Genomic DNA, 22,766 nt, shown 5'->3' on the forward strand with positions numbered 1-22,766 from the left:
CATTTATCTGGTGTTTTTGTAGGACATTTCCACCAATACATTAAGTATTAAACTTAAAATCTAGTCCGAAATGTTTCCATGTATGTATATTTGTAAACATATATATCTTACTGCTTATAGTCAAGAATTTGCCAATCTGAATTAAACACTTTCGTCACGTATCTGAATCGGGGACACTTTCTGAATGAACGATTCAAAAGATCTCGCTTTAGATTTTTCTCGATCTACTTGCCTGTCCATCACAGAATAATCTTTTTTTGTGATATTTTCTAATATATTTTGTATATAATAGATACACCCATTCTTATGCGTAAATTTGTTCATTTATTTTCGTCAGATTTTATTCAATATCAATATCTTCATATGGATATCCCTCTGAATTCATATCTACTTGCTTTCTTGTTAAATGAAAAATCAATTCAGCATTCATTTCCAATTTTTTCTAACCTCTACTCTTCGATATTATATTTCGATATATGTGCGTATAAAAGATATATTCGAATTATGTCACGGAAAATACATCATTTCACTTTTGAACTTTTGAAGGCAGTGACTAATCTTGCTCAAATATATCCGAGCCGTTCGTTTTATACATTGAAACTTATTCCGAAAGAGAAACTGCGTCTCCATCAATGTTCGTAACCCAGAAATGAAAGCTTCGACCTTTCATCTTAAAATATTTTATTCTAATCAGGGTGATCAAAGCAACAGTCTGGAAATGCTTGTTTTCCAAACTGGTCATTTGTATTACGTCATCAAAAATTATTAGGGAACGTGGAGTCACATATGACATGCAGGATGATCAGTTCAGTTAAAGAGGTTATGTTTGTTTGGAGTTTTTTTTTTCTTCATTTTGGCTTAAAATACGTTCCAAAATCAATAGCGATTTAATATAAAAACAACTTAGAATTTTTTTTTAAATTAGTTTCTAACAAATCATTCACTTTTCAATATGACAAAGAGACTAGATGCAACATTACACTACCCAGAAAAGAATTATAGGAGCAAAAAAATTATTGTGGAAAGGAATTGTATGATACTATGATAGCAGCTCCTTTGTTAGGCCCATTGCACTATCCCTGGCGATCGCCTATTCATTCGCAAACCTTAGAGCATTCTCCAGAGACAGAGAATGCGCAAATTCTTCATGAAGAAAACCTTACCAACGTATAATTCTTCTGAGGTCTGAGGAGGCACCTGCATACGAATTGCAAGGCCGTATCTTCCTCCTCCTCACATTGGCTGTATATGGCGGAGACCACCACTACGATTTTTTTCCGGGTGCTATTCTAAGGAGCAGTGTCCCGTTAGAAGCCCTACTAGGGTTTTCATGCTCCATTTCGTAAGGAAATGCCGCTCTAGCGACCCCGAGTTTCTTCAAAAAGATTTTCACCTGTCAGCAGAAGTTCAAATTTCTCCATTCGGCTGCGTGAATCCTTGCAATTTCACCCCTCAGAGTAGACTTGGTAGCAGATGGCCGGATGCTAAAAGTTGGTTCTAGCTCCACCTTGGCGAGCCAATTTATCAGCCTTCTCATTACCAGCAATGTTTGAGTGCCCACATCGGGAATGCTTCCTTTAGTTGGCTAAGTTTAAGCAGCACCTGATGGGAACTCCACACCAACTGGTTTGACATGCCGTTGCTGTTTAGTGTTGATAATGCTGCCCGACTGTCGGATCAGATTTGAATGGTGCGACACCTCCACTTTTGCCGCAAACATTCTTCTGCTGCGAATAAAATGGCATTCGTCATTTTTCCGAGAGGTCGAACTAGTTCCATAATCGGTTTCTCCGAGAACACCCCTACGCCCAATCCGTTTTCCATGATTGATCCGCCGGTGAAGATTAGTAATCCTTAAACCCCAAATATTCATGGCCATTTATCGACCATTCTTCTCCAAACAGTGCTCAGAATCGTCAATTCGTTATCCACTTTGAACAGAGCTTTTGCATACCCGAAAATTCATGCACGATATGTCCAACACGTTCCTTTGAAATCTGTAGAGCCTCAATTATTTTGTCTACTTCACTTTGCGGTCATCCAAAATTATTTTGTGGACCAAAAACCAAAGCTTTATTAACACACGAAATTCTTTTCCTTAAAAATTATCAATTTAAAAGCTTCTTTTCCTCTCATTTTCAGATGTCTATATAGTCGAGCCCACACCCGCTTTGAGACTTAACAGTCAAGGTAAGTTAATTTAATTCATTCAAATAGTTGACCGTGTAAATATATATCTAAATTGGTTTATCTTAGAAAGATAAATCAGAGCTGGCTCCAATCCTGTATTTATATATATATATATATATTAAGTTAAGTGTTTGTTTAATTACATTCTTTTAATGCAAGTTTTATTTTTTTTTCCTTTTCTTTCTGTGTTGCTGTAATCTACCTTAAACAATCTTCTCTCCTGTCTACACTATCTACTGATGTAAATATGAAACAAATATTGTACAAACAAAATCGAAAATTCTTTCAATTGACTGTTTTGTATAAACCAAATGAAACTACTATTTTGACGGTAAAAACTAAACAAAACTAGACTTGACCACAATTCTTTTACTCAACAATAATAATAACAACAACAATCAAGGAAACCTTGGCCGACATTATCATAATAATGTAAAACCCACCGTTGGTCTCTTAACATCAACCGCAAGAACTTTCATACAGGAAGGCGTGACAACCGAATATGCCACCCAGGTTCTTGGTACCACATTGGATAATGGTCGGTTATATGCTCAGCTCCTGAAGAAGAGTTCTCGAGTTTTATATGACAAAGACAAAGTATCCATTGCACCAACAGCTAAATTTCCAGGTATTGTGCCAACGTTTAGTGCAAAGAGTCCCAAATCATTATTACAAAGTCACAATGATATAATTGGAGATAAAGACTGGCAATTAATAGACGATCACTTACTTTTGGTGAATAAAGACTCAATCAATGAGAAGAATCCAGCTCAGAATTCTGAAGTGTCGCAAACGGGTAATTCATTGCTGGTTTTCCCAGTGAAAAAGTATCCAAATTTCGATGAAGAAACTTCGAATGCACCACGGTTTTCAAACCAAAGCTTCAGCTTTTCCCAAAGTAGCAGCAGTACCTCGTTTTCATCGGATGAAGGAACCAATATTTCACCACAAAAAGTACTTCGCGCTGACAACCTTCCAACTTATACTATTAAAAATGTTTTCGCTCCAAGTGGATTCTCTTGGGATTCGCCTCTTGACGATACATATATTGTGAACGAAAAATTCGATCGTGCATCTAAATTCCATGTGGACCAGCAACCACAGCAGCGGACACCTAAAGTGCTTCAACATAACACCAAAATCTTGAATAACGAACTTCGTAGTATGGCCACGGTTACTTATTACGGCTTTGCCGATTTCACAACTGTCGTGGGAGACACTGTTATCATATTCTCACCAAGTACATCCACTGGAATTGGTAACCAGGGCCAGGTTACATCTATAAAAGGAGAGGCTACACTCAACGGAATTCCACAGGAAACAGCCTTTGTCACACATGTACCTATTACGGTCACGCAGGATATAATCGAGCCCACATTTACAATGCAACACGTCGTTGGTAGTGTTCCACCAACTGGTTCGACAGACTCTTTCCAACCTCAAGAAAACACTTCGGAAGTACTCTCTGATGAACGGGACCAAACTGAACTTACAATGCCTGAGGAATCAGAGGACTACAATAGTGACGATGATAGCAGTACAGAAGAATACATGACGGCTACACAAGATGAGGCCTCAGAAGAAACTATCACAACCACTACACCAAAAATACCTGAAGAACCTCCTACTGAACCCAAAGTTATTGAATTGGAGCCTTCCATTGTAACCTTAGAAGAAACTCAGACATCGTCCACTCTGACTCCTACAGAAACTCAAACTAAGGCTATGTTGTCCACCCCATCAAATGAGGATATTTCTAAGATATTCGCTTCATTAGCTAGTGTTGAGGCAGCAAAAAAATTGGCTGCTGAGAAATCCCAAGCAGAAATGGAAATGAATGAGGAGGAGCAGACTCAAACAACAACGGAAAATGTAGTGATTGAAATCCCAACTGTCACCTCTGCAATACCTACAACATTGTCCGGTGAAATACTCGAAAATACTGATGGTCAGAAGCCTCAAAGTTCTACAGAAAAGAATGAACAAATTGAAACTACTAGCGAAAATATATCCAATAACGAGATGCCCACCGAGGCGGTTGTAGAGGTCGAATCGGACGTTATGCCAAATAAACCATCGGCAGAAATAGCGACTGAAACAGAGAAGGATGTTGAATCAATTTCACCGGAAACAAAAGTATCGGGAGGTGTGACAACAATATTTTTCGAAGATGATCCTTTCCTTGGAATAGATGCAACACAAATAGAAAAAATACCCCCACTAACAACCAGTTTGTTGCCAACCAATGATGAATCTAATTTAGAAACAACAACAGGCAACGCAGAACAGTTGGAGACTACCACGATGGAACCAGAAGTCGATGAACCAGAAGCCCAAACAGAACATTCAGCAAATAATGATGCAGTTTACCGCGTCGAAGGAGATTCTCATGAATGTCAGCAAAAAACGTCCGAGATTATACCAACTCTTGTACCGAAAACACTGACATATTTAACTACCTTTTTCATATCTGATACCGAGCAAACATCGACTTCAATTGAATCAAACGTTGTTGTTACTTTCGATGTTAGTTATTCTACTAAACTTTTCTGCGAGGAAATTATATCATCACGGGTCGTGGAACAAGTATTTAGTACGAAAACGGAGTCTGAAGGAGCATTGACAGTTGATAGCTCTTCCTCTGACGAACCAAGCATTGATGAAACTGATCTAGCTTCATCTGTTCCTCAAATAAAAGAAGATTCTTCCATGATAATAACCACACCGCGTATGATTGTCACAGAAAAAGCCCATGTTACGACAGAACAAACCCCAGCAACTGAAGGACCTGAACACACCGAAGACAATGAAAATGGCGACGAGGAGAATCCTGAAGAGGATAGTGAGGAGGAGTCCACTTATGACAATACTTCTGAACAATCTGGGGAGGAAATAGAACTGATCTACAAGACTCTGTACACTACATACACGTACTTGACAACCTTCTTCCATGAATCCACCACCAGTATTTCAAGCCGGAAGGAAATTATAACGAATGTTATTACATCAACAGTCAATCCAAGTCTACTCCAGAGCAACGATGTCACTAAATTGCTTGAAAGTATAGCGCCATCTACAATTGTAGAAACCTCAGAGAATACTTCCACTGAAATCATCACTGATAAGACACCCGTGGCCCAAAGTGACTTGGTTCGAATCGATAATATCCTGCGGGAAGATGAGGAGCACCTTTCGACAACACCTTCCCTATCTGATCAGGATATTCAGCCAAGTGGAGTGAAGACTTATTATACAACCTATACTTACTTTACTACCATTTTCGTTGATGGTGAGACGGAGATAACAAGCCGGACAGAAATTTACACCAACTATGTTACCGAAAGCGATAGTAATCTTGATAAATCATCGCAAATAGAAGACAGAAAGGAGTACATTGTTAGTGATGATGATAATAAGATCGTCAACGATATAACTCCAACAAGAATGCACCATCAACCTGTTCAGACGAACAGTGTTCGCTTAGTTCAGCAAGCGCTTTCGGAACTTTCGACAAGAGAAAACCACAACGTCATTGAGTCGTCATTCGTATCTGCACCAGTCAGTTCAAGTCCAGATGAAAATGAAATAACAATGGTTACTGATATAAAATCCAGCAGTTCGGATGGCGATAGGCATATCATTGAAAATATAAACAAGCATTGGAATGGGTTGTTGGAAGACCAGATTAGCTCCGAGAGCAACACTGAAGAAATAATACCATCGTCCACGCTTTTGCTCCAAACTAGTTACACGACCTTCACTTATTTCACAACAATGTATGTCGGCAACACAGCCAGCAGTATCTTAAGTCGGCTAGAGACGATAACTAACGTTGTAACCGAAACCTTACAACCCACCCAAATGCTAAAAGTTGAAGATTCGACATTGCCAATAACTTACTTTACAACTTTCACCTATTGGACCACTCTTTACAAAGATGGCGAAATCACTACAATCAGCAGAGAGCAGACTGTGTCGAATATTGTCACCCCAACAGCCGCTGGCAGCCAAATCGAAAACAGTGAAGCTACCCAATCATTGGTAGCATTAGAGGAAACTATCACTCCTAGTTCTGCTGTAGAAATCGGCTCTATATACCTAACAGAAACGGTAGCCCCTCAGAGTGCCATTAAGGTGGTTGAAAATATTACAAATGAAGTATCTACACTGACTTCGGCAAAAATCTTGGAGCCAACAACGTTTTATACCACCTATACATACTTCACTACCCAGTATATTGGCGAAGAGACTGTAATAAATAGTCGCTTTGAAACAGTTACTAACGTCAACACCCCGTTGGGCCAAGCAGCTATTCTAGAAGCTACGGTAGCTCAGCCGGTCAGTACGTCTTCTTCAATTACTCCCTCAGCGCTTGATACTGAAACTACAACTCCATCTGTACTAACTACTGATGAGGAAATAATTGAAATCAACCACGGTAAAATTGTTGATGCTGAAGGAATTAGCACTTTACTATATACAACCAAAACCATTGCAACATCAATCAACGATCTTCGGACCACAGTCGTCCAGAGTACTTCTTTGTTGAACGTCGATGAAGTGAAAAAGGCGTCGATATCCTCGTCGCAAATAGACTCATCGACCAGGACATACAAAACTGGTTTAGTTCGCTTAATAGATGGTACAATAATAGCCAATTCTACAACCACATTGTATCAGTCAAAGGTGATTGGAACTATAATTGATGGCCGATATGCTCAAATTATTGAAAGCACATCTAGCTTTTTGGTTGAAAAAACACTAGCTCCTTCAACACCTGTTTTGGATATATCCCCGACGGCCGTGCAACCATCTTCCGTGGATGTGGTCCTTCAAACTACTTTCGTGCCTACGACATCACCTGATGCCATTGAAAGTTCAATAAATGACGGTCCTGAGGATAAAACACAAGACGAGGAGGAGAATGATGAAAGTGATGACGAAAGCGAAACAGCAGTGGACGAAAGTGGTCGCCCCAAATCTAGACTTACTTTCCAAACTAAAAAGAAAACATTTACGCCCGTCATTCGACCATTCGCTTCTCGCAACCGCCCGCAATTTGCTCCGAAACGTAAGAATGCAGCTCCTGGCAGTGCCACGATCATCACCCGGAGCGACTTTACACCAACCATCACTGCAACCCCTGCACTGAAATCTGAAGGCGGAAAGGGCCGTTTCAGCAGTAATCGAAAGGGTAGTTCAGTTATTTTGAGCTCTGGCGTAATTTCTGGATCATCAAGGAAGTTCTCGCGACCAGGTGGTAGCTCCTCACGAGGATTTTATTCGTCTTCTGCTTACCCTTCAGGATCAAGAAGGGGTTTCGCTTCATCTAAAATACAACCAACTGCTTCTTCTTACTTCGGAGGAAGTTCTAGGCGAGGAGGTGCTTCTTCACAACGTGGCATCGCGGGAAGTTCCAATTTCGGACGCCTAGGAAGTTCAAGTATATACCCAGGAAATTCCAGATTGAGGATTAAACCATCTTCAATCATACCAACAGCTGATGTTCAATCCATTACCAACCTTTACACTACGCAAGAACCGGACACTAACGAAGAAAGCGCAACTTTGTTCGTAACAGACCAGGAAGGTGGCCAAGACCAGGAAGAAATTGAGATCACTACTGAGTCTCAAAGGCGACCGAATTCACTTTTGAAATTTCGGCGACCACCGATCGTTGCTAAAAATCTACCTGTATCGCAACGAAGGAATCCATTAACTCAAAGATCAAAGCCAGTAACGACTACCACAAGTACTACGCCCAAGCCACAACCACGATCTTTTCAACGTCCTTCTATAGCTCCTTTTGGAAGTAGACCGCGTGCACAACTTGGTCTATTCCCACCACGTACCTTGTTCAAACCTCAAAATATAAACGATGATTTGCATGAAACTAGAAAACAAGATGATGACGGTAACGATTTCGGCGATGATCTCGAAGGAGACGAGTATGATGATGACGACGAGGAAATTGACGATGAGGAATTGGACCGGAATCGTCGAAATAATATAAAAAGACATGTCCGAACAAAACGCCAGGCACCAGGCTTCCGTAATAGATTCCGTCGTCCTCCGGCCGCTTCTAAACATGAGGAAAAAGCAGATGTGGTCGAAGAAGAACCAGTGACTCAACGTAGCCGAACTACGGCCAGATTCAGTGGGTCAAGAAACAACAACAAGAAATCATCAACACAGAGTAAAAACAATAATGGCAATAGCCGGATTCGTCCGACCAAAGCATCTTCATCTACTCGAGCTCAATTTACTCTACGTGAAAAAGATACTGCTACCAAGCCTTCGCGATCAAGTAGCTTTAGACGTCCATCAAACAATGGTTCTCCCACATCACGGCGCACATCCACGACAATTGGAAGACCAAAAGCTCCACGGCTTAAGTCATTTTCGAACTCTGTCACTGAATCAACACATTCATCACGAAGTACAGCCGGTCGATCCCGGCAAACTACCAGTCGTGGTCGTTCAACGACACGATCGCGAGGAACTACTGAATACAAAAATATTGATCCTGTTTTACCAATTTTCGACGGGACCATCACTGTCACCCATCATATTCCTACTGAAGTTACCATACCAGTTGTGAACGGGAAAGTTACTGAATATAAAAATATTGTTACCGCCCAGATAAGGACTGAAGTTTTAGCTCCAAATCAGTATAATACGCTTGTTGATCGCGCGGGAAGTTCACTACTGGTACTTGCGCGTGAGGATTCCACTATCAATTCCAACGGTGCTACTGAAGTCACACAGTTTATCCTGCATGAAACACCAACCACAAGCGTGATATTTACTCCTACTACAATTCGTGGACGGCGGACTTCCTTCTCTCATGTAATACCCTCCACTGTTTACGACGTTGAAAATGTTGTTTCCACGATTCAACCCCAAATTGCTGCACAGGCTCCATTGGCTAATATTCTACTATCGCAGCTCTTGTTAGGAAACATTGGTTTACCCCAGCAGCAGTTGAATCCTCTTATTGGCTTAGGAGGTCAGACTGGCGTTCCTGGGACACCAGTGACAGAGTTTAAAACACGAACAACAACATACGTCACAACTGTTACTGAAGGAATGTCTACGGTCATACCCCTAACCTTTAGAGGAAAGGAAATATTGACGACGATATTTGACAGTACTGTTAATGTGATCACTGCTACTGAATTTATAACTGACACGGTTGTGGTGACACCAACAGCTGCAGCTGTCCAACAGGTCAACAGTCTGCTGTTACCACTTTTATTGCAACAACAAGCACAAGGAGCACAGCCGGTTTTGCCTATACAAAATTCAGCTTTGCCACAGCAAATTATTAATGATCCGTTGCTGAATAATGTACCATCCCAGCATCAGAATCTGTTCCAGGACAATAGTTTCGGATTGGATTCGAACCGCATCCAAAAGGTAAATCTAGACGACTTCCATGAAACTCGTGAAGCAGAACAGTTCCCTGAGCAAGAAACGTTCAGAGAAGCAGCAACCGAAACAACTCGCTCCTCACGTAAACGTCATCATCGCAAGGGCAATAAGCATGCCAACGGGGCAGCTGCCACCCCTGAGCCACAACCTCCAATGCAAACACTTGAAACCAGTGTTGTAACTTTATATGTTTCAGGTAGGCGACCTGGTGAATTCAGTACAATTTTGTCAACTGTTGTGGGACAGGAAGGTTCACTTCGTAAAAGGAGTGCTGAATTTGCCCCCGTAGAGAAGTCTGCTATTGTCGATTATGGTGACCTTTACAGGCCAGATGAAAGTGAAATCAAGGAATATCTGTTACCTGCTACTGATGATGCCGGCTTGATCGTCTCGAGTCAGACACCAACAGAGACTCAAAGCTTGGAAAGTATCGTTGGAGACGTGAGCCGCTGGTTCGAATCTCAGTCTGACACATCAATAAATAACCGATCGCCCTCAACTGCAACCACAGAATTTATTCCGAAAACTACAACCCAAGTAACCGTTCCAGAAGAGCAGTCGCAACGACTGAAAGAGCAATCCAATGATCAACATTTTTTAGCGTAACTGACCTTTCTGGGAAGTCCCCACTCATGCCAAAGGTCGAAACAAATAATTTGCAAATCACAGGGGAAAAAGAGGAAATCTATAATATGAATATGTTTCGAGAGCAACAATTGGCAGAAATTCCTGTAAATATAAATTTAAATAGGCATATTAAATTAATATATAAACGTAATACTATAGAACTAAGTAATATTTATAATTCAACGATACAAGGAAATAATGGTGGTAAAGATTCGGAGAAAATGACTGAACAGGTGACCGGAAGAAAATTCCGAAAGATCTTACGTAAACGTAGACCTTTACAAGCAGATGATGATATCCATGATCATCCCATCGAGCGAAAAACTAGTGAAGTCAAAAGGAATAAGCCCCGAAGGCAAACTGTGATTGTCAGGCGACGAATGTCATCTGCAGGACATCCAACAACGTTTGCCTCCAGCGGTGGTATAGGTTCAAATCAAAGAACGGAACCGATGCGACGGACAAAGCTGGTGCGACGAAAGATAACACAAATGCCTACGATTACAGATACAAAGTCAGCAGAATTTATTACTGAGCTCAAGACAGTAACACAAACTGGGTTCAATACTATTTTTGAAACGGTAGTACGACAAAAAACCTACACATACGTTGTCGATCGCGTACACAATTCAGAGCATTTAATTCAATCATCGACATTGGTTAGAGACCAAATAGTGACTGTAACTCGGACTCAAGTGCAAACTCATGAAATTGTACTAACTTTGACACGAGCCACCCCAACAACGAGCATACCGATGAGCCTTACAACATCAGCAATACTCAACGGAAGCTGAGCTACTTCCGTCATTCATAAAATGTTTTGTTACTTGTTACCTTCTAAGCAGTTACAGTTTACACATCAATTGCTATTCAAAAGGACAATACAGGTATGTTATGATTATTCAACAATGCCGTTCGAAGGAGAGATGGTAGTCGCAGATATTACAGAAATTTATGTTCATTAGAATCATCTAACTTATCACTCAATTAGTCTTCGGTCTAACTTCGTTTTTTTTCCGATTATTTTGTTGTTAAGGACACTGGATGCATTTTCTTGGTTGGCCCTTCGCGGGACCTGTCATCAAGAGAGATCAGAACTCCAAATTTACTCTATTTATCTCTTTCCCTGATCTCAGCATTTTAGAGCTCTTTTGTGTGATTTAGATTACACCCTGTGAATCCCAGAAAACTGTGGCAATCACCTTTCCGGCTGATAGGGTAGTCGTCACAGCACATTCGCTGGGTGAAGTTTGCTGTTTCCACTGTCTCTTAGTCTCTGGTGCACCAGTTGACCCATGTTTTATCGACAGCCATGAAACGGCGCAGAAAATCCTTCGGATCGCGTTTAAACAACGACAAATATTACTCTGATCTCATGCTGTCTCAGACCAGAGACTTATTGGGTGATGTGGTTAATTGCGAATCAGGCACTACATTACACGTATAAAAGTTAGTTTTAGCTTTTTCCTTCAGATGGCATTACGAATTTGCAAATAATAATATAATAAATCACTAAAACTAGTCATTAAATTCTAGCTCTCTTCTACTTCTACCCAAAATATAAATGTTTCTTCCATCAATCCTTCTATATAATTTCAACCTCTTCTGGACTATCGGATATTATTTGTACATTATCTTTTTCATCAAATTCTACTGAAATACGGAGACTTTCTTCTGTATACATATATGTAATTGAAATGCAAAAATCTCCGACAAAATACCAGCAACCTGTGTTATATACGTTTGTTTATATATTATTTTGTTTTACCGATGTATATAAAAAGTTATAGAATGTCTTTACTGATGTTTCAATACACTTTCGATATTTTATAAAAATAAGCACTGTTTTTCATTTGATGCGTTTTTTATCTCAATCTGACACAATTTTCAATAGCGGAAATAAGTATTTCCACAACGCCATTAACATCAATTTATGACAAAGGGCTAGCAGCAGAAGTTTCAAGTGAAGGTGATGATCCTACTCACAACGAGGATGAAGATATTAATCATTTACAATATGACGAAAGTGGAAGATTCTTCAATTTTCAAGTTTTCAACAGCCTTCACTCTTCGACTCCTGCCGCTCTAGGGGATGAAGCACGGTATAATTTAGCCACAAGGATCATGTCTAATGGAGTGGAAGTTATTGTAGCTGGAGATAAGAGCAAAACTGCAGTAGATCGCAATAGTGTTTTACGAGTTGTACCGAGTAGTTTGAATAAGCCAATGACCTTAGCACCTAGTACACTTAAAAATCAAATGATCCTAATTGCACCGGAAGACTCCAAGGTAGGTAAAATGAATATGGGCCAAACAGAGATAGATTTCCTTTCTGACTGGCTCAAAGATAGAGTAACACCCTCTTCTTTTCCCCCCAATTATAGGAAAGTTTAACGCTACCACTTAATCCAAATCAATTTGTAACCAAAACGTGTCTAACAACGTATACATACCGGACTACCTATTTGCAAGATGGTACCACGACAATTGAGAGTCGAGAGAAAGTCATATCAAATATTGCAACTGAAGAGAGGAATTATCTGAAAATTTCACCAACATCGACTTCGGGCGTTACTTTGTCACGTGTAAGTTCAAATTTGGTTACGCAGGCTGCAAGAGAATACTTACCCTCGTGCTGTTTCATATGGATAAGCAATTTACTCTAATGCTTGACATATTTTTTGCAGACCCCTGAATTCGTTATTGGCGTCTTCCACACAACATACACATATCTTAACACTATCCTAGATAACGAGCTCCCAATTGTTCTGTCTTCTAAACTTACTGTTACTAATACTATAACCGGACCAGAAGATTATATATCGTTCCTTCAGCCATCAGTGGAAGCTACCCCAGCATATGAAACGAATACATACTACAGTAAAATAACATTAACAAAGACTTTACATGATAATAACGTCGAAAAAGTTATCTCCACATCTAATATTCTACGACAAGTGGTGATAACAGAATCACTTCCGTCTAAGAGCACATCGGTTATGACATCTTATATCGCATTAGATGCATCTGATGATAAGAATAACAATGTCAAAAATGATCTACACATCTATGCAACGAAAACGTATCTGACCACGTTCACATATTTCACTACTGTTTTAAAATCCCAATCTGAGTTGTCCAGTCCATCTACTGAAGTTAACTCTCACATTCGAGTGGTTGAGAATGTAATCACAGAGTCGATACCAACTCATTTGATTCAGCAGGATGCTCTAAGCAGCTTTCGTGAACAGCTGCAAGCAGCAAGCACCAAGATAATAACTACCTTAGCCAAGTTGGTTGACGGGGAAACATTGGAAGTGACTGCAATGAAAACTCCTCAATTTCATCAACATTCGGAAGTATCAGCAACGATTAATGGTGCCAATTCACAGGCAATTTCTTCCCACTCAACTAATTCGGAACGACCTGATCCTATTGACATGGGTCATGAAGAAGACGAAGCAGGTTTGGACGATGACAGCTCGAAGGACGAAGAGAACGAGGACAATGCTACAGATAATATCCTGGCTGAGAGTTCAAACCACCAAGTATACAACGCGATTGTTGATCCCCCAGCCCGCAATAATTCTAAAATCAACGACAAGAATGGCTTTCAAGTATCTAACCTCATTGGATCTTTAAATTTGAACGGCCTGAATGCCCTAGGTCCAGTGATTAATGCAATGGCCGGTTTGATTAACACTAACTTCGGCGAGTCCTCGTCGAAAAGAAACATAAGCGATTTGAAACTCTCAACAAGTGAGATCAGTAGTAAAAATCTACTAAAGAATATCACATCAGCAGAAGCTGGAAGTATTCCAAATAACGTTAACCTTGCCGATCTTGCTGACAATCAACATCAACAGCACTCTCCTATCTACATTCCGATTAGAAGTGCTAACAATTTGCTCAACGAAAATCGTCTATCAAGTCCATCTTCCTTGCACATTGCACCCCCAAAGCCTGCATCCTCGCACCTACAGAAATATCTACTACAATCCGATGAGAAAGCAAATCGTAATAACAAATTGGAAGTTGCAATTGGTAAGCCTACGTATGAAACACCACTTCTTAATGGTGGCATTCCCATCAGTCCTGGTGAAGTAATTACCGCAAATTCGGATGTAATAATTGGTAAACCAGCCGGTGTCAGACCTCGCATACCATTTCAAAATGCTATTAAAGAGGGAGAACTGAAGCCACCACTATTGCAATCGCAGAGTCACCCTACCTCAAAAGTTATACCACTATTCCCATATCGCCCGCATTATGGTCATCAGTATCCACCAAAGTTACAAACATACGGAGACTACAAGCAAACCTATCCTTTATCGCCACCATCACAATCACCGCAATCATTGCCACCGATAAGGCATTTGAGTCATGTTGGTCCACCTAGTTCCCAACAGTTCCATCAACAACATCACATCAACTATCCAGAAGGGAAGCTACCACTTAATAATGAAATTTTGGAAATTAAACGAATTCCCGAAGTTTTCAGTGCAGACCTTCCTATTTTTGAAATGAAAAACAATATACGCGATACAGATAAGACTATGTTGGTAAATATTCAACCATCTCAGGTTGCCAGCGTCATGATCCCTCATGGTAATACAGCTCCTGTTCTAATCATTGAGAGTACTGCTGAATTGCATAAAAATGGTCAGTATTTCGATGAACCATCACCGTATCCAAATACGATTATCGGAGAAGATTCTGCAACAGATTACGCGCACAAGGTCCCGCCGTCTGGCGCAGAACCCCCGAAGACACAAAATGGAGTCAATACTGGGCCCTTCGGGAGCGTGAGTGAGATACCTAATGCACCAGTTCAAGTTAGTCTAGATTCAAGCGTTTTGAGCCACAATATTGACGTTCACGTGCCACCGTTAACATTCCTAAAAGAAAACGACTTCCCTCAGTCTATTCCAGTTAAAGGACAAAATCACCTCAACTTCCGAAAAAACGGCCAATATAATGTCAATATACCTCACTATCATAGACACGTTACGGTCAATTTGAAGGCCCAGCATGATAGCTCCAGTATTCCTCCTTATCATCGACCGCACCGTTATCCTGTCGAAGGAATGGGACCACCACCGAAGCGGCAGCCTTTGGGACCTGGGGTTGACCCTTCGAAGAAATACTACCATTATTATAATCAAAGACCGCATAATCAACATCACCAGCATCATTTCTATCGACAGCCCCCTAGCAACAAAAATGACATGAGCCACTTCACTCCGTATAAAGAGAACAGATATCCTTTTGAATCGAATATACTACCCCAACATCATCATCATCTGCAAACAATGCTAGCTCCGACTCATGAAAGTGCCCAAGAAACTCCTGTTTTCGATAATACACCAATAGACCATTCACAGGCTCCATCTATAGCAGATGGAATCACTGACGAGCACAGAGACGATGACTATGAGAATGAAGAAGGGGAAGTAATACAAGAGTCCAATTCGCTGCCTGTAATTCCAGGACAATATATAGATTATCCAACGTCAACCATACAAACATCGACGTTCTATATTTCTCCATTTTTGAATATGCCCTCTGCGTCTGCAATCAATGAGTTACCACATATGGAGATCAATTCTTCACATGAAATGAGTGGAGCCAACATTTCTCATTCTGCCGCAAAGGAAACGATTCCTGAAACGAATATTACAGCAAGCTCTCCCAAAGTGAATACTACGAAGCAGTCATTCCATACTGAACCTCACTCAGTTTCACTAGGAGAGTATTCAGAGTTCGATTCCACCACTTTAATCAGAAACGAAACGATACTTCGAAATCCTATCCGACCCAACATGAAATTAGAGTCAAATGCACATCAAGTGAACTTCCTTTCCGGCGGTAATGTCCATAGTGGAAAACCTAATGATGTACATGGCTTTGGTCAACCGCCCCTATCGACTGAAAACTCCGGAAATGATAAGAATGCCACCAGCTATGGAAACTCTAATAAATATAGCAATAACATTACCCCTATTCCGGTATGGCAAGCAGAAGGATCATTCCATCGGGAAAATAATATTGAAGGACTAAATAACAATTCATTTATGATTGACATAGAAAAAGAATCTGGCGAAATATTCGACTATAAAGAAAGTATCAACCCTCATAATTTAGAAGTGGTCAATAATTTAGATCAACCCCAATCGCCTATACAATTAGAGACTACTGTCAATATCCCACCTCCGTCACCATCGCTAATTCAAACCACGTCTGTTCAGCATATACCAAATGCAGCAATGGAGGAAGTACTAGGTATGAGTCCACCTCCGCTGCCAAATCATACGACACTCAATTCACCCCTGTCTGGTCTACCACTACGAAAGCCATCACGACTAAACCAAATGGGTTCCTCAAGAGATCCTTCAGCTAACTCAAAAACTTCAACTAAAGCTCCCTTCTATTCTCTAACCAGAAAATCCACGCATCCAAAGACAACAAGACAACCAACCACAGCTAGTACCACAGCAACAATCCTTTCATCAGAAAATTATCACAACGTAGTAAACGATCCTATTTTTTCAACTAATGAAACGCACCCAACAACGAGCTTTCCACTAGAGCAATCTTTCAAAAAGCCTACCCGGTATTCTAGCCATCGGTTGCCAATTACAGTTAAACCTTCAGTACAGGTTTCAGTTTCAACATCGGTGACATCAACAACCCGGGCTCCAGTTACTAAAATACGGCTCCCTAGTTTGGTTTTGACAACTAAGTTGAATTATAGTAAGAAAAAGGGTGGTAGCAATGAGAAAATTTCAGCACCGATTAGTGATACCAAACTACAGATTGGGGGGGTTACACCAAGTATTCAGGTCTCCAATCCTAATACCGGAGCAGATGATATATCAATACATTCCTCAGAAGCCGCTCAGACAAGCCAAGAAGACATGTTAAATGATTATAAGAAATTTCCGGATGAAATTCTGGTTGCTGGATCTGAACAACCAATTATAGTTCAGAATCATAATGTAACCACATCCTCTTTTGCACATAAAGAAACCGTTACGATCGAAAAAGCGAAAATAAGCACGCGTACACGCCTTGTGAGCAAAATAGTATTACCCACAAAGTATATAACTAACACAAAAACCCTTACCGTGACGACAACTAAGACGACAGTTATCAAAAGTCAAGGGGTACCCTCTACGCAAACCCTCATCTTAACCACCACACAAACCTCAACACTGGTAGATACAGTAACGCAAACACAAACTGAAACCCTGCTCCAACCTACCAAAATTACAATTGATCCCACTACCACGACCCAACTATATACCACAGTGACAACCGTTTACACAATTCCACCCCCTCATAATCCTGAAAAGGAGCCAACGCCACCAGATGATGTAATTGACGACATAATTGATGATATCGTTGATAGCAGTTTTGTGGAAACCACGCCGGCTCTAGGTGGAGTTACATCTAATCAACTACCCCATGAGACAACAGCTGCCCCATCCGTAGTTCTTAAGGTACCGAAAATTGCTCCCTCGCTTTCATCACGCACGCCAAATTTACCTAGCAATCAATCAACCGGGCAACATGATAGCATTTTTGTAGTTATGACAGATCAGAAGAATGTTGGTCTCATAAATTTAGGTACCGATCGGGAGCATTTGGCACCCTCCCACAATAGTGTGGACGACCCAGATGACAATAAGCATGTCGACAATAATCTGGAATCAATTGATTTGCCTCATCGTGATGAAGACACAATAAACGGTGAATCGAACCACGTTCTCTTGGGAGGAGTTCTAATAGCCTCCCCTCCAAAGGCTGCTGATAGCCTGGAATGCCGCCCCGACTGCAAAGGATCACGCAGTGAATTATGTCAGAATATAGATGGCCATATGCGTTGCGTTTGTCGGGCAGGATTCGCAAGGATGTTCCCTGATAGGCCATGTAAACGTATGACCCTTTTACTTGAAAAAAAAATGCCATTGAATAACGAATGTATCTTCTTTAGCTACATATACGTACCAACTGAGCCTGCCATTACACAGGATCGGCAAGGACATCCTGATATACGATGAAAGCTTGGTGAACAAGGAATCAGAAACATATTTCAATTTGGCCAGCCTTACTCACGAAGCACTGGATCGCATGGTGATGCAATCTGACTTTAGAGATATCTACCATGGAGTACATGTTACAGGGTTGGATCGAGCCCACAATGGCAATGGCATCCTTGGGAAATTCTACTTACAAGTAAATGTTTGCCGATTTGTATCTTTTAGATTTTATTTCGGTGTCTAGCTTTCAGACAGCAGCGATGAGCAACGACTAGTGGACGTTTTTCGAAAATATTTGCGTGGTACCAATTATAGTGTAGGCGGCACAGAATTGTATTCAGCTCAAACTAGTGGGACTGACGACTTGGAAGCAACTGGTTAGTCAAATATATACAAAAATCATTTTTTGATTAGCTTATTCCTATCCGTTCTTTCATTGAAGATTTCGATGAATGCTTGGATCGACAATTTCACGATTGTTCAGAAAGTGCACATTGTTTCAACTTGCATGGAACCTACACATGCAGTTGCAAAGAGGGTTTTGCAGATCTTTCCGAGAATCCTGTCTACCCTGGTCGTATTTGCTCAACAGAGCAAATTGGCTGTGAGAAGTGTCACTACCATGGCTCATGCTACTCCAGAGATTTCCTGGAGTCAAATGAGAATGCATATTGTGAATGTTTTCCGTGGTATGCAGGAGCATCCTGTCAGCTGAATTTGAAAATTCTTCTTATAGCTCTCGTAGCTTTCGGAGCACTGCTACTGATCCTTCTTCTCTTCTGCCTGCTGATAACATGTACCAAACGCCAAAAAAATCGAAGCATGCAAGCTATCATATCTGGTATAAACATCCTCCCACCAAAAGGTAAAGGATTTATGGGGAGCAGCGATAAGCTCATGAAAGTTGATAAACGTGCCATGATAAAGGATTCCAGCAGCGAGGCCAGTAATAGTTTGGACACACTTCCGTATACTGCTAAGGTTAGTTACTAAATTGTGTTGAGTATGAAAGTCAGATTACTTCTATTTTATCTGTTCATAGAAGAGTTTCACTAAAGATTCAATTGCTATTAAGAAACAACCGATCATAGATAGTTCACAACGGCATAACGCAATGAGTTCTGCAGCACAAGATTCTGATCGACACTGCAATTTACTCGACCAGAATGATCGATCGCTTACAGTCATGATCCCCCGTGCGAAATATCATCCCATGCTATCAGGGTTGAGCAACGAAAGCAATTTAGGACAATCGTCGATCATCGCAGGTTCTTCAGCAGTACCTGAGGCTAAATTGCTAGGTTATTGGGACGCAGGTGTCCCTACCACATCGCCATCGAAAAAGCTATCATCAGCCAGCTCTAAACAAAATAATACTCTACACGCAACTTCCACAGGCGCATTGGTTTCAGCAGGTTTCGAAGTTTCCGCCACAGTTGGGCAACAGGATCTAGTATCGACGTTGGATAGTAAATCTCATTCAAAACAAAAAGCCGCAATGGCGCAACACAGCGCTCGAAATTCAATTCCAAATAGTGATAGTCATTCACAACTTGGTGGCGGAATGTACAAAAAACAATCCTTGGTAGACAAGTATGATTCTTTGATATTTTTGTATCTATAGCCAAATTTATAATTCACCCTCTTTCTTTGGCAGCAATATCTTCATGGATTCAATTGATGCATGGTCGGGGACGCTACATCATACTGAACTGTAAGGAATACCATCAATTCCATTTAAAAGGAAGTCATTTTTTTCAACATTTTTTTATCTTTTTATCTTTTCAAATGCAGAACAGCATCGGAAGTGCGATCATACGACGAAACGACTATCCAGCCGCAAACGAAATCATTCCTCAGTATGTACGATAAACAGCTATCGAACATGAATAATGATGTAAGTAGTATCTTTGATTTAATTATTATAAGCTTTTGACGTAACTCCTTACGGTGAAAAAACCAAAGGAGTTGAAAGTTTTCTTCATCTTACTCCTCTCAATCCCGTCGTCCAGGGTTCGAATTATTATTAAAATTGGTTCAATGTCTCTTTTTTTTGAGGATGTGGAAATCTTCTAAAGACACTGGCCTGGACACGGCAATGTGAGGGATTCTTACCCACGAAAACCATCCCCGTTTCCCCCATGACCGTGGAACCACTATAAGGCTTTACATCACGGGGCGGAGTCAGCTCATTTTAGCTCGGTCACCGTTCATGCGAAACCGCGCTTTTCTCGTCTCCTCTGCCTTTCACAGTTTGCTCTAGATAGATGCGACCATGGAGTTGATTGCATCCCAGTCTTCCTGACATGCTAACATTCTTCGCACCAGATCCTCTGGTACGAACACCTCTCCTAGAGTCTCCTCTAGGTTCTTCCTTTCTTCCACAAACTTTGGTCAATGGAAGAGTACGTGCTCTGGGTTCTTTGGGACTCTACTGCAGTTTGAACAATCGGATGAGGTATCCATTAAACTTATGCAGGTGCTGATGATATCTTCCATGCCGCCTCTCCAACCACTCCTTGATGGCAGGGGTCAGCCTGTGCGTGTAAACAAATACATTTAGTATTTTTTAGGAATATCGCCTGAAATTCAATTAGTGCGTGATTAAGATTAATTTTCAAATCTATTCCAGGAGGCGAACACCATGGCGGAACGTGATGTTGGTTCGACGTTTCTTCTGCCACACACGCACCTTTATAAACCAGACAGAGTGGGTATAATTTTGATAATTTTAATGATTTTTTTTGGTTTTTTATTTTATTAATTTTTTTTTTTATTATTATTATATAATATATTATATAAAATATTATATACGATTGATTTTTTAATAGGGGAGTGACGATATATCCGGATTTGATTCCTTCTAACCGAGTTCTTCACTAGAAATCGAAGTAGCTACAAGTATTCAGGGTTTCCACGTAACAAATTTCATTTGGTTTTAGGTGAGGAGGTTTCGAAACAAAAAAAATGGGAGAAGTACAACATAAGAAAGTCATATTTATACAGGTTTTTTATTGCATTTCTCCGTGGTTTTAACAAAACTTGTCATACGAAATGATGCAAGAAACATTTTACTTTCTTTATGTTTTGGTTATTGTTATTTATTGTTATTCATAATTTTATTGTATTTAAATGTATTTATTGAAATTAATTTTAAGGAACAAGTTAAAAATGTATGTTTGCGATGAGCGAATATTGAGAAAGTCAAGTCTAGCAAGACATATAAGTGAATAGAAAATGAAAGCGTTAATAATTAACAGAAAAGGAAAAAATAAAACTCATAATGTGCCACAAATATTTTACAAATAGAAAATGAGAAGAACGAAAATTGAAAATGTAGCAGAATATATTATCAGAATATTCCGAATATTTTGTTTAATATTCGTACAGTTTTATGCAATCTCATAGTAATATGAGATTACATAAAAATATTTTTAAGTTTTAAATTTATCACCTTTGGCGAATTTTGTAATTTCCATTTTCCTGATATTGCCACCCATTAAGGATAGTAGAGAATAATCTGTTGGATTAGGAAATTTGGATTTGAAGATGGAAACTATATTATAAAATATATAGAAGTCGAATAGTAAGTACAAATTTAAAGTAACAAAATGACGAAGGTGATAAATTGTTACTATTATAAATATTTTCCCAAATTATTACAGGGAGAAATATGCTTTATTTTATTTTAAACACTTATGCTGTTGCTATTTTTACAAATTTGTTAACATACCATTCAATTGAACAGTATATTTAAAATTGAGTAAAAAAAATGACTAAACGTCAGCCATATTTGCTTCTCTGAATTCGGGAAAAGGGAATATGAAAAATATACTGAGAATCGATGAAGAGAGTGAAATGGTCTTATTTTTTTGAAAGCTTCATTTGTCGTTTAGATATTTACTAAGCTTTTGAATTTTTTAGATATGTATCCACTATCTTATTTTGGAAATGTTTAAGTTCAGCTAGGGCTCACTGAAATCGAACAAAACCTTCCGGAAGTTTGATGAAAGCTCGGTTGAAGTTTTTCTTTAGCAGCAAAATGCAAGATTACAAGAAGAGCAGATAAAGGTGAGTCAATGAAGAAGTTCATGGTATTTCTCGGCGTGTGACTTTGGTCCTGTCATTAAAATTGGTGTTAAAATCACCGTGACGACTACGAGCAACTTGTATCAATAGGGGATGCATTCAGGTCAAGAGTATTCATCAGTTTTAATATGTTACTTCTCTAAGGATGTGGGAAGTGGACTAGAATCAATTATACCATAAAAAAGTACGAAAGGTATTCAGGATAATAATCAAACCGCTATGAGAAACCAACAGGTTATGCTGTTCCAAATCAGATGGAAAATGCTACTTCTGTACAAACTCAGTTCAGCTCTAATTATAGTCGAACCTGGTTAATTCCTTGAAATCGAAGGGACCAATGAAAAACTTCGAATTATCCAAAATTCAAATTAAGTAAATTGGGAG

At 39.9% G+C, this 22,766-nt stretch overlaps 2 protein-coding genes across 2 annotated transcripts in view; both read left to right on the forward strand.

The window, feature by feature from the left end:
* LOC119660863 overlaps positions 1–22,142 on the forward strand; it is a 33,812-nt gene extending 11,670 nt beyond the window's left edge. The window contains exons 2-16 of the mRNA XM_038069759.1: positions 2,143–2,190; positions 2,543–10,228; positions 10,294–10,910; positions 11,129–11,138; positions 12,146–12,540; positions 12,636–12,836; positions 12,939–18,189; positions 18,248–18,489; positions 18,538–18,670; positions 18,736–19,274; positions 19,336–19,886; positions 19,951–20,007; positions 20,088–20,190; positions 20,926–21,003; positions 21,125–22,142. Coding sequence (XP_037925687.1) covers positions 2,143–2,190; positions 2,543–10,228; positions 10,294–10,910; positions 11,129–11,138; positions 12,146–12,540; positions 12,636–12,836; positions 12,939–18,189; positions 18,248–18,489; positions 18,538–18,670; positions 18,736–19,274; positions 19,336–19,886; positions 19,951–20,007; positions 20,088–20,190; positions 20,926–21,003; positions 21,125–21,160 — 15,947 coding nt within the window. The 3' untranslated portion in view covers positions 21,161–22,142. The remainder of the gene's footprint in view (positions 1–2,142; positions 2,191–2,542; positions 10,229–10,293; positions 10,911–11,128; positions 11,139–12,145; positions 12,541–12,635; positions 12,837–12,938; positions 18,190–18,247; positions 18,490–18,537; positions 18,671–18,735; positions 19,275–19,335; positions 19,887–19,950; positions 20,008–20,087; positions 20,191–20,925; positions 21,004–21,124) is intronic.
* LOC119660758 lies at positions 10,244–12,090 on the forward strand. The gene is made up of 2 exons (XM_038069523.1): positions 10,244–11,138; positions 11,788–12,090. The coding sequence occupies exon 1, from the start codon at positions 10,257–10,259 to the stop codon at positions 11,043–11,045; it is 789 nt and encodes a 262-aa protein (XP_037925451.1). The 5' UTR covers positions 10,244–10,256; the 3' UTR covers positions 11,046–11,138; positions 11,788–12,090.
* Positions 22,143–22,766: the final 624 nt, after the last annotated feature.

The sequence above is a fragment of the Hermetia illucens genome, chromosome 7, assembly GCF_905115235.1.
Source record: "Hermetia illucens chromosome 7, iHerIll2.2.curated.20191125, whole genome shotgun sequence".
NCBI lineage: Eukaryota > Metazoa > Arthropoda > Insecta > Diptera > Stratiomyidae > Hermetia > Hermetia illucens.

Excerpts from the sequence above, each read along its gene's own strand:
- LOC119660758 (XM_038069523.1), top strand. The coding sequence starts at position 10,257 with ATGCCAAAGGTCGAAACAAATAATTTGCAAATCACAGGGGAAAAAGAG.